General features: G+C 45.4%; 2 protein-coding genes across 2 annotated transcripts in view; one reads left to right on the top strand and one right to left on the bottom strand.

The window, feature by feature from the left end:
• The window catches only part of nt5dc1 (5'-nucleotidase domain containing 1), a 100,804-nt gene that overhangs the window by 53,612 nt on the left and 31,053 nt on the right, over nt 1-16,139 (bottom strand). The window lies entirely within an intron of this gene.
• col10a1b (collagen, type X, alpha 1b) lies at nt 8,075-16,076 on the top strand. The gene is made up of 3 exons (XM_034162146.1): nt 8,075-8,298; nt 8,532-8,679; nt 13,736-16,076. Exons 2-3 carry the CDS (start codon nt 8,547-8,549, stop codon nt 15,589-15,591), a joined length of 1,989 nt encoding a protein of 662 aa, XP_034018037.1. The 5' UTR covers nt 8,075-8,298; nt 8,532-8,546; the 3' UTR covers nt 15,592-16,076.

Raw genomic sequence — 16,139 nt, 5'->3', positions numbered from 1 at the left:
ATGCCGATTTCAACAAAATGCCTAATTTAATCACAAATAAAAAATATATCACATATAAATCACCTGATTGTGTCCATGTTTTGTCCTTTTCTCATTCATTAAATGTATTCCATGTTATTTCAGGTGGGTGTTTAACCAACTCTCAAAGAGCCTCCCAAACTAGTTAAAAAAAGAAAGCAACTGTGACTAATTACTCTGTAAAATCTGGTATTTATCTTTAGTTTTTGGTTTTATCTCAGCTTCACTGTGGTGGTGTACAGAGACAAAATTACAAAAACTGCATCACTGTTCAAATACTTTATGGAAGTGATGATAAATCTGCTCTTAAAACTCACTAATGTTGTGCTGTGCTGAGTGAAGAGAAGAAGTTCAAGTACCTCGAGGTCTTGTTCACGAGTGAGGGGACGATGGAGTGTGAGATTGGCCGGAGAATTGGCGCAGCAGGGGCGGTGTTACATTCACTCTACTGTACTGTTGTGACAAAAAGGGAGCTGAGCCAAAAGGTGAAGCTCTTGATCTACTGGTCAGTCTTTGTTCCTACTCTCACCTATGGTCATGAGTGTTGGTTCATGACCCAAAGAACTAGATCGCGGGTACAAGCGGCCGAAATGGGCTTCCTCAGGAGGGTGGCTGGTGTCTCCCTGAGAGATAGGGTGAGAAGTTCGGTCATCCGTGGGGAGCTCAGGGTAGAGCCGCTGCTCCTTCATGTTGAAAGGAGCCAGCTGAGGTGGTTCGGGCATCTGGTAAGGATGCCTCCTGGAACACCTCCTTTGGCATGTCCACCTGGGAGGAGACCCCGGGGAAGACCCAGGACTAGGTGCAGAGGTTATATCTCCACACTGGCCTGGGAAAGCCTCGGGACACGAACTCGGATAAGTGGTTGAAAATGTATATATGCAAGTAATGTTGTGCCATTTTTAATTACCAATCAGTCTTATTCTCAATTATTTATTTAGTGTGAAGACACACACACATTGCAGAGAAATATGAAAACACTTAAAATAACATAAAAATGTAGTTTTTAGATGAAACGGATAAATCAAAATATTCAACACACACACACACACACACACACACACACACACACACGCACACATGCGACTTTAAAGAAAAAAGGAGGAAAAATATCCAGCTTTGTTCTATAAATACCCAGAGTGCCTTTTCAGCCACTTTGAGCCCAAAGTTGTTTTGTTGCGGTTTTATGATTCGATCATCAGCTGTGCTAAACATCACACCAGGAATAGTTGGAGCTTTTGTAAATAAACGCTTTTCATGACCAGCTCCTTATTCCGTTCCACCGGAGGGTACTGACGTATTTTGGAAGAGAAAATAGGCCCACGGTTCCTCAACCTCCTGGCGTGTTTTTCCCAGAGTACTAAGAATGGTTCTCAGCAGTCTTTCCCAGCCTGACACCTAAAATAAAATCAAAACCCACAAAAACAATAACAGACCTGAGCTACGAGTGAAGCCCAATCAGAGAAATCCAGCCAGTATATTTAGGATTTAGGCCACCGTGCTGATAAGCACCGGCTTCAAAATAACATAAAGACATCCTACAGTTCTACATATAATGACCGAGATGAACTTTATTCACTTCCTGTCCGGCAGCTGATACATCTGGGTGGCCAAGAGTGTTTGTAAAGTGAGATTCAAAACGCAGGAGTTTAGCTGTTAATCATTTTCTTTTGGCTGTAATAAAGTAATTTAGAAACAAACAAATATGGAAACACAACGTGGTTAAAACGTGACTCTATTGTGTGAACCGCCGAACCTTCTGCTGTACGGTGGTTTAAGCCTTAAGGATGGTTAAGTAGGTAAAACTGTGTAAATATCTTTAATTCATGAAGCTTTTTGTCCCAGTCCACACATACACACTGTTTTGGAAAACTAAGCTCTTCTTATGCGCTTTGTCCTTTTGTCCACATGCAAAACTCAGCTAAAGTCACTAAAAACGAAGCTTTTGAAAAACTGCTTCCAAGGTGAAGCTTTTCAGAAACAATTTCAGTGTTTACGTGTAAACAAGAAGTTTTTGGTTTATTTTCCTGCCAAGACTTCTGATTGGCCAACTTGGCTACAGGGTAGGATTATATCGCCACCTGTTGGTTTGGCATGTTCTTGACAGCATTTACAACACGATTTTTGGATTTTCACACGGACAGAGGTATTTTTTTTTAAATAGTGCTTGTGTGGATGAGATTTTTTTTTTTTTTTCTACCAAAAGGTATTAAATCCTTGTTTTCAAACACACTCTTGTATGTTGGACTTTGTCTTAAACCTTGAAGGAACAGATCTGATAATAATAAATCTGGATCAAATAAGAGAATTATAGTATGATTTTGTTTTTTTTTTTTTGCACAATCAAGCAATCAATCAATCAATTTTTTTATATAGCGCCAAATCACAACAAACAGTTGCCCCAAGGCGCTTTATATTGTAAGGCAAGGCCATACAATAATTATGTAAAACCCCAACGGTCAAAACGACCCCCTGTGAGCAAGCACTTGGCTACAGTGGGAAGGAAAAACTCCCTTTTAACAGGAAGAAACCTCCAGCAGAACCAGGCTCAGGGAGGGGCAGTCTTCTGCTGGGACTGGTTGGGGCTGAGGGAGAGAACCAGGAAAAAGACACAGGCGGGGATCAGCACTTCCTGTTTTTGGGGCCATGTTGGCATCTTTTAAAATGCACATTGACGTAACAAAACATATCGAGACAGATCGATAATGTGTCTCGTGGTGTCCTGGTGTCCATGAAGGCCACTGGTGCTCATTTTAACTTAACACGCAAACTGCTCTTTCACCTTCCTCACCACCTTTTCCCTGACTAGGTGGGGACTGAACATATGTCCCTCTGGTCACACAGCCTCTTGCTAATTACCCTTCTGTGCCTCACTTTCCAAACCGTTTCCAAACAGTCTGAAAGTGAAAAGGGTTAATTAAACCTCTTCCACAGGAGCCGATGGTGTTTGTGAACCTGCAGGATCTGAGCGCCGGAGTTTCAAAGCAGGCGTCACGCTTTCCAATTCTGGTTTCGTGCCCCGTAATTACTCTGATCTCTATGTAATATGGTAAACACCGGCGCTGCTTCCAAAAAAGCACAAACATAATAGAGCTGGAGCTGTTTAAGACGTTGGGTTTGGCCTCCAAATGCCGTCTCACCACTAACACCATCATCACTTCCATCGTTAGTTCGCAGCCGACCCGAGTCCTCCAACTACCCAAAGCCATCGGGGAGCAAGGGAACAAACGTGAGGGGCAGGACGGCAAGAGGGGCTTCCAACGCACCGGCCCATCAATGTGAACTTTGATGGGTCGTGAAACCGTGTGCAGCGGAGACGCGAACGGCCTCACGATGACCAACTGAAAGTCTGGGCTTTTTGAAGAATGCAATCTCTAACTCATTTCCAATCCCAATGTGGCCAAAGAAGATTCTAGCGGTCAACAACCCTCCGCTTCACCAGGACGTCACCTCTCAGAGTATCTCTGAAAACACAAGCAAACCCGGTGACGCTCACCGCGGAACGAAAGATACGCTCAAAATAACAATGAGATTCCAAAAAGTAAGAGCCAGACATGAAGGGACGTGTTTAAGTGCTGACGGAGACCAACAGCACCGTTACACCCCCCGTGAAAGCTGCTGATTATGAGGAGGTGTGGTTTAGAAGAAACCCGCAGCTCGTTATCGCACTGACTCGCCTTTGATTAAGATAACTGGCCTGCAAGTAACTCATTACCTGCTCCAAGAATAAATCCAAAAATGAGACAAATTCTGCGTCTCTGGCTTTAATTCCTTTTCTTCAGAATGACCCCCGCCCCCCCGCCCCCCCCCCCCCAGTGTGCAGAGGGATGGAACAAAGGTTCTTCTGGTTGCTATTCTGAATTAGTCCTGGGTTTGCCAACCATCCCACCATGATTTTTGTATTGGGTCTCTATAATTGGACCCAGCGCTGAGCCAGGAGGTCCGGCTTCAATCCGTGCATTCATAAAGCTCTAAGTGCCTCTTAGTGGCATGTTGGGTTTATTAAAACGTTAAATCTAAGACACTGTCACTTCCCAGCCGAGGCGCTCTATCTTTAGCTCCCACTTTCCATGCTTCCCCGCCGGCTTAGTCATATCAACCTGCAATTATTTTCTCCTTTTTCTCAGGCAGCGTGGCATCCTTAAATCACCGAGACCCAAACGGAGACAAGAGAGCCAAAAAAACAAAACCCCAAACCAGCAAAAAGACAAACGCAACACCGCGATGTCAACAACAAAGACAAAACATGAAAATGTGTCTTACAAAACAATGTCACTTGTCAAAAGAAAAGACACATTTAATTAAAGGATGACTGCATGTAAAGAGGTGTTGATGTCAGGATTCTTAGGTGATCAACAGGTGGCGCCAGTGAGCGAGTTAGAGGGGAGGTACAGGGGGAGGAAAGGAAAACAAGTCAGTGGGTTAGTGCTCCTTATGTTCACCGTTTACAAAAACTTGGACACTTCACCTGCATCAGCCCAGTCCACCCGGCTCGCAGCCTGGGCTGGGGAAGTAACCTGTAACGCACCGGCGTTCCATCTAGGTGGAGTCGTAGACTCACATCCGCTCCATGCTACGCAATCCAGGGATCAGCACCGATACCAGGTCTGGATCGGACATTATACAAATGATTTCAACCACAGGTCTCTTCGTTAGTGACGGGTTTGCGTCAGTAACCTGTCACATTACGTATGAGGAGGACAAGCCCACGACTAGGTTTATCCAGTGTTCTAATAAAGGTTACTGGTGAAGACCAGTAAAATAATTCTGTGATTTGTAAAAACGTAGAAAGCAGAAATGTTCCACACCCGGATTGACTGTGGATAATCACCTTTGATTCACAGATAAATACCTTTTGGATTTTGACCACACAATGCAGAAGTATTGGATAGACTGAAGACTTCCTCTTTTGAGAGGTGGTGTATTTTTCTGACCCCAAAAACTTGCAAGGTTTCAGCCCGTTCACAACCTAATTCAAGCATGTATCTGGCAACACCCAGCCAGACCAACGTAACAAATTTGGCTGAGTTGGGTCCCACAGGTAAAAAGTTTTTGTTTTTTGTTTTTTTCCCCAGGTGGCAATAATTTTTCGGGTTGCAGGCCAATCAGAACGATAATGATATATGCAACGCTCCACCCCCAGCAGAACCCACGTACCAAGTTTTGAGCAGATCAGCCCAGCGACCGCTGAGAGGTTGTCCAGAAACCTCTACATAGTGCACGAGAACTAAGAGTGCTGAGGGTCAACGTACCCGAGAACAGATTTAAGTGTGATGAAACCGTGTTACCATTTAAAATTCTACAACTATTTTTCAGGAGATTATTCAGACACTTGCCAGATCAAGAACACTCTCCAGGTTGCTGATTGTCAAAGACAATTATAACTGAGAAGATGTCAACAGAGTAAACGGGCAGAGTTCAGCACAACCACCCAAAAAACTGGAGCCTTACAGTTTACCGACAAACATTAAAAAGCCCGTGTAGGTCAAGAACCAAGATCCTGTGGGCCAAATGGGTTGGTCCCAACCACCCAGAGCAGCAAAACCTTTGAGGTGGGATTCTGGTTACCAATCTTTTGTCTCGGGTCAGAGGTCATGTGGTGGCCCCGTCATGAAGACAATGAGGTGGAACATTTGCACCTTATGAAATCACAACGGTAATGGGTCAGAATTTGAATCTCTGTTGGTTGGACAAGTTAAAAGTGGTTGTCATGGTTCCAGTAGTTCCTCCTGAGTCTCCTCTGATTGGCTGATGAGCAACGTTCACACTCGTCATCCTTCAACTCTCATCCCAGCAGGATAATTATTCCGTTTAATTAAGTGACTTATAAAATGACTGCGTTTATGAGTTATTACTTACATCGAACACTTCATTAAAGTCATTAAATCCACCTGATGAGCCTGAAGTCACGTCTGGAGTGACGCGAGCGCAAAGAGGTCGTTCACAGCGGATCCTTCCCACCCTACCACCAGGAACGAGAAAAACATCATATACCGTCTGCACCCCCCCCACCGCGCACGCCTTCATGCACGTAGAACAGCAGAACATACAGCGTGTGACTGTGAGGATCCGTTTACATTAAACGGACGGCAGATTCAGAAAAGGGAGGACTTCATTTAGGAGAAGAAACGCTCCCAGACGGAGCCTGGCTGCGGTTCTCAGTCACTTTCATGGTGAGATACAATGACATATCTGCAGCTTAAGGACTTCTTAAATGTCAACTCCACCTCCAGCTACTCTGTCATTTAAATCAGAGAGTTTACCAAATAGGGCCACGGCTCAGCGAGCCCTGAGACGCTGCCGCTTTCCACCAGAACCAGCAGAATGTGCAGAAATCAACACCGTGGATCCAAAGCACGAAGTCCCGCTTTTGTCTGGACTCGGCCTGTGAGCGCTGTGGTTCTGCACAGAGATGCTGGTTGTGTTTTCTAGCTTCTGGACTGGCTGCTCTCCAGTACAACCACAACTTTCCTCCCCAGTTCAACAGCCGCCAGCAAACCTGAAGCACTCGGGTGTGAAAACGTGAGAACACTGCCTCCTGGTGTCAGAAAGCTGCAAACCACAGGCTTGTTGAGGAGGGAAAAAAGAAAAAAGAAAATCATAGCACTTGGTTGAGTGTGTCCCTCACAACAGAACGTTCATCCTTATTAACACTAAAAGTGCGTTTAAAGACTGGTTTTGGCTTCCAGGCTGAATCCAAAATGACCCCGTGGACCACTTAAGCACACAAACCTTAACTGTCGTGAACAACAAATGAAAATCACCAAAGGACTACAAATTAGGCCAACAAGTCACTCTGTAAATGTTCGAGGCTTGCTTCCATTCATTCCATTCATTCTTTGGGCCCTATCTTGACAGCCAACAGTATACAGTCTAAAGCACATAGTGCAAATGCGCTTGGGGCACGTCCAACTGTATTTAGCTATGTACACAGCGTGTACACTCACCAGCCACTTTATTAGGTGCACCTTGCTGGTACAGGGTTGGACCCCCTTTCGCCTTCAGAACTACCTCTTTGTGTCATAAATTCAACAAGGTGTTGGAAACATTCCTCAGAGATGTTGGTCCATATTGACATGATGGCATCACACAGTCGCTCATGGCAAATACCATGCTGCTGTTTACAAGGTGCACTGGAGAGAGATTTTCTTGTGAGTTAACAGGGCCACACACAGCGTGACAAGTGTGTGAGCATAAAACAGCCACCAAAGCTCCCCGAGGTGAAGCAGTGAAAGAGAAATGCTGTTTTTTTTTTTTTTCCTTTCAGATTTTTGTTTCTTTCTTTTACCTGTTGCTTAATAAGCGTACCTGAATACTGCACCGTGTAAACAGCAGAACCACTTTGACATCGACTTTAAACCAGGCCTTTTGGTCATCTATGCTACAGCACAGAAAGACAATACAAAAATCTGAAACTCTGCAAAATAAAAAAGTGTCTTTGATCCGCCCTCGGATCCTGATCTGCCTCATAGTTTTCTTTCTCCACGTCTCCACTGCTTTTATTTCAAATCAGTCCCTGGTTACAAACAAACACACAACCCACAGAATGATGACTTACTGTGCGGAGTGACATCAACGCCCGGATCTGGATCCAAACACTGAGGCTCAGGGACGTTTAGACATGGCCAGCTGTGAGAGACAGGTGGACATGTCTAAACGTCCCTGAGACATGAATCAGACCTGCAGCCGACTCCAGCACTCATTAAGCGTCTGCGGATGTTTCAGATTTATCCAAAGTCCAGACAAAAATAAGTCCCGTGCGGGAAGCTTCCACATCCTGTCCGGTCACCATCAGACACACGCAGCCTGTCACAAGCCACACGACCAATAAGAACCTTTTATTTTTATTTAGACAAACTAACATGTTTGAGCAGTTAAAAATGTAAAGAAGGACTCAGTCACAGGTTATTAAGATGTTGAACTTCTCACATCTGTATGACCACAAACCACAAGATCAACTGGCGCGAGTCGACGGGCGGCCAGCGAACGTAAATTAAGAAAATAAAACAGCGTCGCTCCTACAGGTTGGGAACAAAGAGGAGCAGAGGGAGCAGAGGGAGGGCTGCATCCTGCAGCGGCGGCCTCCTGAGGATACGGCACCCTTCATTAAAGATGACATCACAGCAGGGAGGTCGATCCTGTGTCATGCTGGAGACCGACTCGGTATAAAAGCCGTCAGCTCGGTGCCCCAACGAGCAGCAGCAGCCGCTCAGACAGAAGCGCCACATCTGAGGACACGCCGGTGCCAGGACAGCAGCCTCTGTGGGAGCACTAACCGTCCCGGTAAGGCAGCTCTCCTGCTTTCAGGTTTGTGCACGCTGGGGCGACGGGTGCCAGAGCACCAAGCCGCTATAATTAGACGTTTTCACTTGATAACAAGGTGATGATTTGTGATAACAGAGTTTAAAAGAAAACCTGTAGTTACAGTACTTTTGGGACATGTTTTGTGCTCGTCAGAGTGCGTGAGGTCATTGGGCGATCTGAGGGACACCTTCTCATGGATTCTGTCTTTGCAGGTTTAGCTTGAGGAGATGGACGTGAACATATCCAGCATCCTCCTCTTCCTCCTCCTGGTTTTGGCGGAGGCAACCCCTGACCGATATTACCATAAGTCAAAAGTGAGCAGGAGCCCCTATAACTCCAAGGGTCATGTCAAGGGTTACGGTAAGTGACGAAGCAGTTTCTTTTATCCTGTGACTGAAAGTGCATCATATTGTCAATCAGGCTTCATTTCATAATTAATACTGATTCACGGAAAAAAACGCAAAACTGCAGCAGGAGATTCTTTGAGTTACTGCCGGACGGGTTAATAACGAAAAGTATCACTGCAGAGGAGCCCACAAACACACACACACACAAACCCCATCATAATGTTTAACGCGACACAAACAATCAAAGGCATCAGAGGGCTGGCGCACTTTGCACAAGGGAAAATACATCCATGTCCAATAGTTCATGTTACCAATCAATCACAAATATTTTGTTGATCAACATAAACTTTTGATCATCTCTCTGACCCTACCGGTTGCAGAGTTTTTCACAATATGTTTTAGATGACCTTTGTCCGATCCTCTCCAAAAGTTTACCATCTCGAGATATCTGCTTGAGTAATATTCACACCGAGTTTGCTGGAAATCCATCCAGCTGTTTTTTAAGTTATCTTCATCACAATCAGATGACAATACCCTGCTCTCATCTTGGAAGTCCCCAAGCTGAAAGTTTGGGTAAATTGGTAAAAATGTGATGAACTTTGATGCACCAGATCAAGAGAAAAAGCAGCTTTGTTTTGCTTATACAGCACAGCATACTGCCACCTGCTGGAAAGTTCAAAAATTGTTGTGGGGAAAAAAATCATGACATGCATGATGGAAATTAGGTTTAGGTGGCAACTGCTACAAATCAGACTCCACCCCTTTTTGTATAGTGACCCTGGTGTGTGTGGAGCGGCAGCGTGTGACGCAGGGAGGAGCAGCTGTGTGCAGTCCACAGGGTTTCACTGCAACGCCACTTTGCCTGCAGGGGTACGAACGCACACAGACGGCTCAACCTGCGCGGCACACAGCTGTCTATACCTGATGGGGGGGGGGGGACCCCAGAGCCTGCCCCTTTATGATGTCATAACTCTGACTCTTTAATCAAAGTGGTCTTAAAAATCAAAAAGACTTAAGGAATTCCACTAAAATCAGCTCAGTTAAAAATCCCACCCCCCTTTTCCACAGCCACCCTATAATTTGATCTCTTCTAAGCCACACCCACTGAGCTGAGAAAGCAACAACTCAACAACTAAAAGAGCACATAATGAGGATGAAGTGATGAGTTTGTGATTAGCTTTGATGCAACAGGTCAATAATAATAATAATAATAATAAATTAAATTTTAAAAAGTCACAACTTGGTGTTGTCTAGGTAATATCCCATAGATGTGTCTGCCACCTGCTGGACAGATTATGGAAAATTACAAACAGATCTGCTTGAACTTGCATGTAATGTATCTCCTACCTATTGAACACAGGGCACCTCACAAGGTATGCCACAGGGCACCCCACACAGCACCCCACATGCTCGCCAAAGGATGGCCCCACCTTTATTCCAACTAACAAGCTATCAACCACAGGCAGAGCGATAACGCTCATTCCATGAGCAAAATATACAACAGAATGAGAACATAAGTGCAAAATTAAAGAATGGATAGAATGTGCGGCTGGGGATGACGCCAAAACTTTTGCTCTGCATTACAAATTAATGATGGCAAATTCCAAAAAAAAAAAAAAAAAAAATGCTGTTCCCATATGTTTCCAAAGCTCCAGTCTGTATCAAAGACATCATATATGCTGAGCTAAATGAACCCTCATTGTGTCATAGTTTCAAAATGCTCCACGTGAATTGCGCCCTCTGGTGTTGAGTTGCTACGGTCATGGTCATGTCTGCACATGCACAACGTTGCTCATCTTAAAAAGAAATTTGAGAAACAAATTGAATGAAAAAATATTGATGTTGATTCACCACCAAAATTTAATAACATCTTAACCACCAGAAAGATGACCTCACTGAATCCCGTGTCCCATGACGGACGTCTGAAACCAAATTGTCAATGATTCCAGGGGAAATAAATAAATAAATAAAATCACACACCCAACTGTGGCCTGAAATCAGGTGCAGTCGGTGGAAAAAGTAGCACTGCAACAACCTGAGCAACTGGGAAAGTTTTATATGATATTCATTTTTTTTGTGACATCAGAATAAATCATAATAATAATAATAATAAAAAGATTTCATTGGTGCAAACTGGCCGTAACCTTGTACATCAAATTGCGTACATTATAATTTTAGCTATTTTGAAAATGTTGGAAAATTGCGGAAGTTTAATGGAAATCGTACATACTCAAGTGTAATCATCAATAATCAATACAATTGTATGTAATTGAATATAAAATATTAGGTAACTGCAGTAAGAACTGTGATAAAAACAAAAAATCTGTCCAGATTTCCTCATTTTTTTAAATTGCGACAGAAATCGGTGCCAAAAATCAGCAATGAGAGCCTTTAGATATTCATCTGGTATCTTCTGAGTAGATTCAGTAGAATTGGAGATTCTGCCAGTACAGACTCCAGTCGGAGAATCGACTGGCAGAATCCCAGTCGAGAATGAACAAAATAAAACAAAATAAAAAACCTACAATTACGGCACAGTAACAATCTTTAAACATACAAGGAAAGTTATTTCACACGTCACATATATGACAACTGCAAACAGTCTCATCAAATTAAAGCAATAACAAAACAAATCCTTCAAAAAACCTCAGTGTTTTTCACAACGACCTTTACACTCTTTAAAGGGGTCGTATTCTTTGCCTTTTCAGAAACGTCAAATACTGTCAACAGGAAATATGAAGTGCATATGAAGCACAGCAATTTCTCCTGGAATCATAACATTATGTGTCAAGTTTTCATTCTGATACCATTTACTTACTGCTGTACACGTTGGGGGGGTGGGGTGGGGGACAAAACAGGTGCTATTAGATAAACAGAAAAAGATCTGGTGGTGGCACCACATTACTGACAGAACGTACGGCTGGAACACAGATTCTGTAATCGTTTATACTGTATATTCTTAAAAACTACAACTAATTAAAAAAAAACAAAAAAACAAAGGTGACCTGCCCAGACTTGAACGTGTGCTCAGACATCTACGGTAGTGAAATCTAAATGTTTAAGCAGCACCAGCTCCATCTTTGCTCTGCCGCCAGCTAGTGGTTGTTGGTTCCATTAAGTAGCCAAGCGCAGACAAAAACCTCATTGTGACGCTGTCAGGATTCCCCATCCTTTATAAATGATCATTAAACATCAACGCACATTAACGCTAGTTAACTATAAGCTGGCCACGCCCCCGGAACACCCACCAAGCAACAAAGCCCACTGCTGGTCGCTGTCATTTATCACCAATGCGACTGTAGGGTTAACCACGCATGTACGCGCCGTGTGGGCGTGGCATACAGAGTGAAGATCGGGAGTGTCTGTGTGCACAGACTTCTGCGACGTACGTCACAGAATCGCGGGACATGAAATCCCAATCAACTGAAAAATGGGGATAAAAAAACTATTTTGTGCAGCAAGACTTTTTTTAAAGTGAGATTTTTAGTCATTACTGCAATCTGCACCTTCCAGACAAATCCACTTGTGTGCAAGTTGACGTGGGTAGTTTTTAACAAATAATAGCATGGAAGCTCCGCCCCCACACCGATGGGCGTAAAAAGTGGCTGCCGTTCAAACAAAAACACTCAGGAGACATTCGCCAGCTGTGGATGCAACTATAAGGTGTAGAGAAGCTTAAAATAAAAAAAACATGAGTCACTTTTTTAATATTCAGCGTATAGAATCAGCATGACGTTTGTCGTTTTACAGCCCAACAAAAGCGATCGTTAAAACTTTGCACCCGGCAGTTTGAAAGTCCACTTCTGGCTTTTTTGCCTTTGAAGAGGGTCTGGTTTGGTTTTACTGGGGCCTCCGCTTGAAAATAGAAGCACCACCGCAGCCGACAATCAGGGCACAAACTTGACAAATCTCCAAAACAGATGTTACCACGTTGTCCCGGTCACGCCCTCAACAAGCCTCTGCGGCCTGCGAGTCACGCCACACAGCTGGATAAAGAGCAATAACCAACCACACTGCAGCCCAGATAACAGGTCCTTTGCTTTACAGGGTAAACACAACAGGTCGCTCTGGGGTCAGCAGCTAACCTGCAGGCCGCGAGCGGTACCGTCACCTCTACTTTGTGGCGTTTCTGACAGCCAAGATCTCCCACTCTGGCACGGGTATTGCATGCAGGGTTGGAGGCGCGGCTTCCCGTGGCGTCCTAATGACAGTTCAGTCGAAAATCTGTTTCGTTCACAGGTCTGACGTAATTGAAGTCATTTCACGGATCCTCACACGAGCCTTCGTTCGTGATCTCTGATTAGAAGGCGCGTAAGTCTGCAATCGCACCAGTTAGTTTTACAGGTTAGCCAGTGACGTTAGTGATAAACACACAGCGGTAAGCAACAACCTCCTGAGAAATAACAAACTGAGGTGATTTAGAGTCCGCGGTCGGACCGTCTGACCTTGCACATAAACTCTGCGCAGTGCGGCGGGAAATGCATCAACGTGATGGTGACAACTTGCAGACCACTAACCATACATTCATACTGGCAAATTGAAGGGTGCAACTGAGGGGCCGCTACTCCCGGAGACACATGCTCGGTGAGAACATCGTGTCAGATCACCGCTGCTGGGAAACGGGGCGCTCCCCATGACCCACCCTGCAATCACACCAACTGGTGTTTTAAAATCAAGATGTGGTCTCGAGTTATTCAACAGAAGAAAGCGTCTTATGACCATACAATAAAAAAAGACCAAACCCTCACATTTCCTCGATGTAAACTCATGTTTGCTTCTCCAACAATCCCACAGTGTCGTGCGTAAAACTGTTGGGCGTCAACACGACAGCTCATGTTGGACCTATGTGGCAGCTCTTTAAACAGATTTGTTGTAGGAAACAAATATCACACAAATCTGCACATTCAGCTCCGACATCAGTGCATCTACACAAATAAATACATTTTCAGTTTGCTGTGCGAATGCGTTACTTATCTTTGATTTTATTGATTGAAATCATAAACAGGATATCAGCTTTCGTATTACCTGTTTTAACACAGGTCACGTCTTTTGTGTTATGTTTCCTCTAGTGCCCGAACAAACACAGGGTCCTCAAGGTCCAGCAGGTGAACCAGGACCAATGGGACCACCTGGACCTCCTGGGCAAAGTGGCGAAGGTTATACTGGACCCCAAGGACCACCTGGACCTCCTGGACCATCTGGCTACTCTAGTCCGGGTAAACCTGGTACCCCAGGTGGCCCTGGAAAACCAGGCAACCCTGGTATCCCTGGTGATAGAGGTGCACCTGGCGCACCTGGTCCAATGGGTCCCAGAGGTGCACCAGGTTCCCCTGGAAGCCCTGGACCTGCTGGACTTTCTTCTGTTGGAAAACCTGGACCAGCTGGCTTTCCTGGCACAATGGGACCAAGAGGAGAGCCTGGCTTGAAGGGACATCCTGGTGTCCCTGGTCTTCCAGGCCAGAAAGGAGAGAGAGGCATAGGAATTACTGGTGCTCAAGGACCACAAGGTCCAGTTGGTGCAATGGGCCCACCCGGTATGCCTGGAACACCTGGGCTAGGCAAACCTGGTCCCACTGGTTATCCCGGAGAACCTGGTAAGCCTGGATCCCCAGGAAGAGATGGTTCCCCAGGACCAATGGGCATGCAAGGGCCTAAGGGTCACAATGGGGCTCCAGGTGTAGGAGCACCAGGGAAGCCAGGTCAGAATGGTAGCCCAGGATTGCCTGGGTCTATGGGGCACAAAGGTCCACAAGGTCCACCAGGTCAGGCAGGAGCCCCTGGCATGCCAGGTGTTGGCAAACCAGGTGAACCTGGAATACCAGGTGGCAGAGGTTCACCTGGTACACCAGGAACAACTGGTCAGAAAGGAGAGCCAGGCCCTGTTGGCTTTACTGGTCATACAGGTGCTCCTGGCCCTGTTGGCCCAGCTGGTCCTCAAGGTGCAAGGGGATTCCAAGGTGAGGCAGGCCCAATTGGACCCAAAGGTGACACTGGTATGGTAGGTGCACCAGGTCCTAGGGGACAGAAAGGTGACCAGGGAGCTCAGGGTTTCACTGGAAAGCCAGGTATTCCCGGGGCACCTGGTCCTCAAGGACATCAAGGTCATACTGGTCCCCAGGGTGACAAGGGTGCACAAGGTCACGCAGGTGCACCAGGCATTCCAGGTGCACCAGGTGCTCCAGGAATGAAAGGACATCAAGGCCCTGGTGGAGCACCTGGAAAAAGTGGTGACAATGGAATGCCTGGCCCTAGGGGACCACCTGGTGCCCCTGGGCCAGAAGGTCCTGCTGGACTCAAGGGCCAACCAGGTATTCCAGGCCCACCCGGCCCTGCTGGCATGACAGCCAAGGGAATATCTGGTCCTGAAGGACCACCTGGAATTCCTGGTGCCAGAGGGAATGATGGACTTCCAGGCCCCACTGGTCCTCCTGGTCCACCTGGCCCACCAGGTGAGGTAGTCTACTACAATGAGAAGAGCATGCCAATTAAGTCCCATGAGGTGGTGATGCCACATGAGATGATGAAGGCCCCCATGTCTGCCTTCAGTGCTGTTTTGACGACAGCCTACCCTCCAGCAGGAACCCCAATACAGTTCAACCAGGTTCTATATAACGGCGAGCAGCACTACGACACCAACAGTGGGGTGTTCACCTGCCAGATCCCAGGCCTTTACTACTTCAGCTACCACGTTCATGTCAACGGCGCCAATGCCCTAGTGGCTCTCTACAGAAACGAGGAACCAGTTCTGTTCACTTATGATGAGTACAACAAGGGTTTCCTGGATCAGATGTCCGGCAGTGCTGTTCTGATGCTGGATCTCCATGACAGAGTCTATGTCCAGGTCCCCGATGATGAGAGTAACGGTATATTTGCAGCTGACAATGTTCACTGTGCTTTCTCTGGGTTCTTGATTGCTTCAACGTGATTTCACAAATTCAGTCCAAACAACAAAACCATTAAAATGATGCAGTCAAATAAAGATAAAAAGAAAGTCTGGCTGCGCTGACTGGCCAATAATCAGAATGAGTCTAAATGTTGCTAAAAAGATACTCTGCAGACAGAGAAATGAGGACTAAGTGAAAATTTGTGCGATTCTATTAGCTACTGTTTCCTGGTTCTCCATATGTGCCTTTGGAATTTTAAGGATCGTGAAGCGATGTTTAGAAGATTCGTGGTGCTTTGCCTGTAACATTTACAGCGCGTCTTATGTGATTATTTTCTGATGTCTGTTTGTGTCATTTTCCTTTAATGTACATTTGAAACACGTGCCAAACTGTTGCCCCGTCGTGCAACAGGGAAAAAGAAAAAAAGACAAGAAGAAATCTTTTTTAATGTCAACAAAAGTGTTCCATGAGAAGTTATGTACCACTATGTCAGCAAAAACCAAGAATAAAGTCTGAAACAGAGAAATGAGTGTTGTTCTCGTAAGCTGTTGTCTGTGTGTCTCACTGGGGGGTTAAAACAAACACCAAC

This window comes from Thalassophryne amazonica, chromosome 21 (genome assembly GCF_902500255.1).
Source record: "Thalassophryne amazonica chromosome 21, fThaAma1.1, whole genome shotgun sequence".
Classification (NCBI taxonomy): Eukaryota; Metazoa; Chordata; class Actinopteri; order Batrachoidiformes; family Batrachoididae; genus Thalassophryne; species Thalassophryne amazonica.
This window is presented reverse-complemented; position numbering and strand designations above follow the sequence as displayed.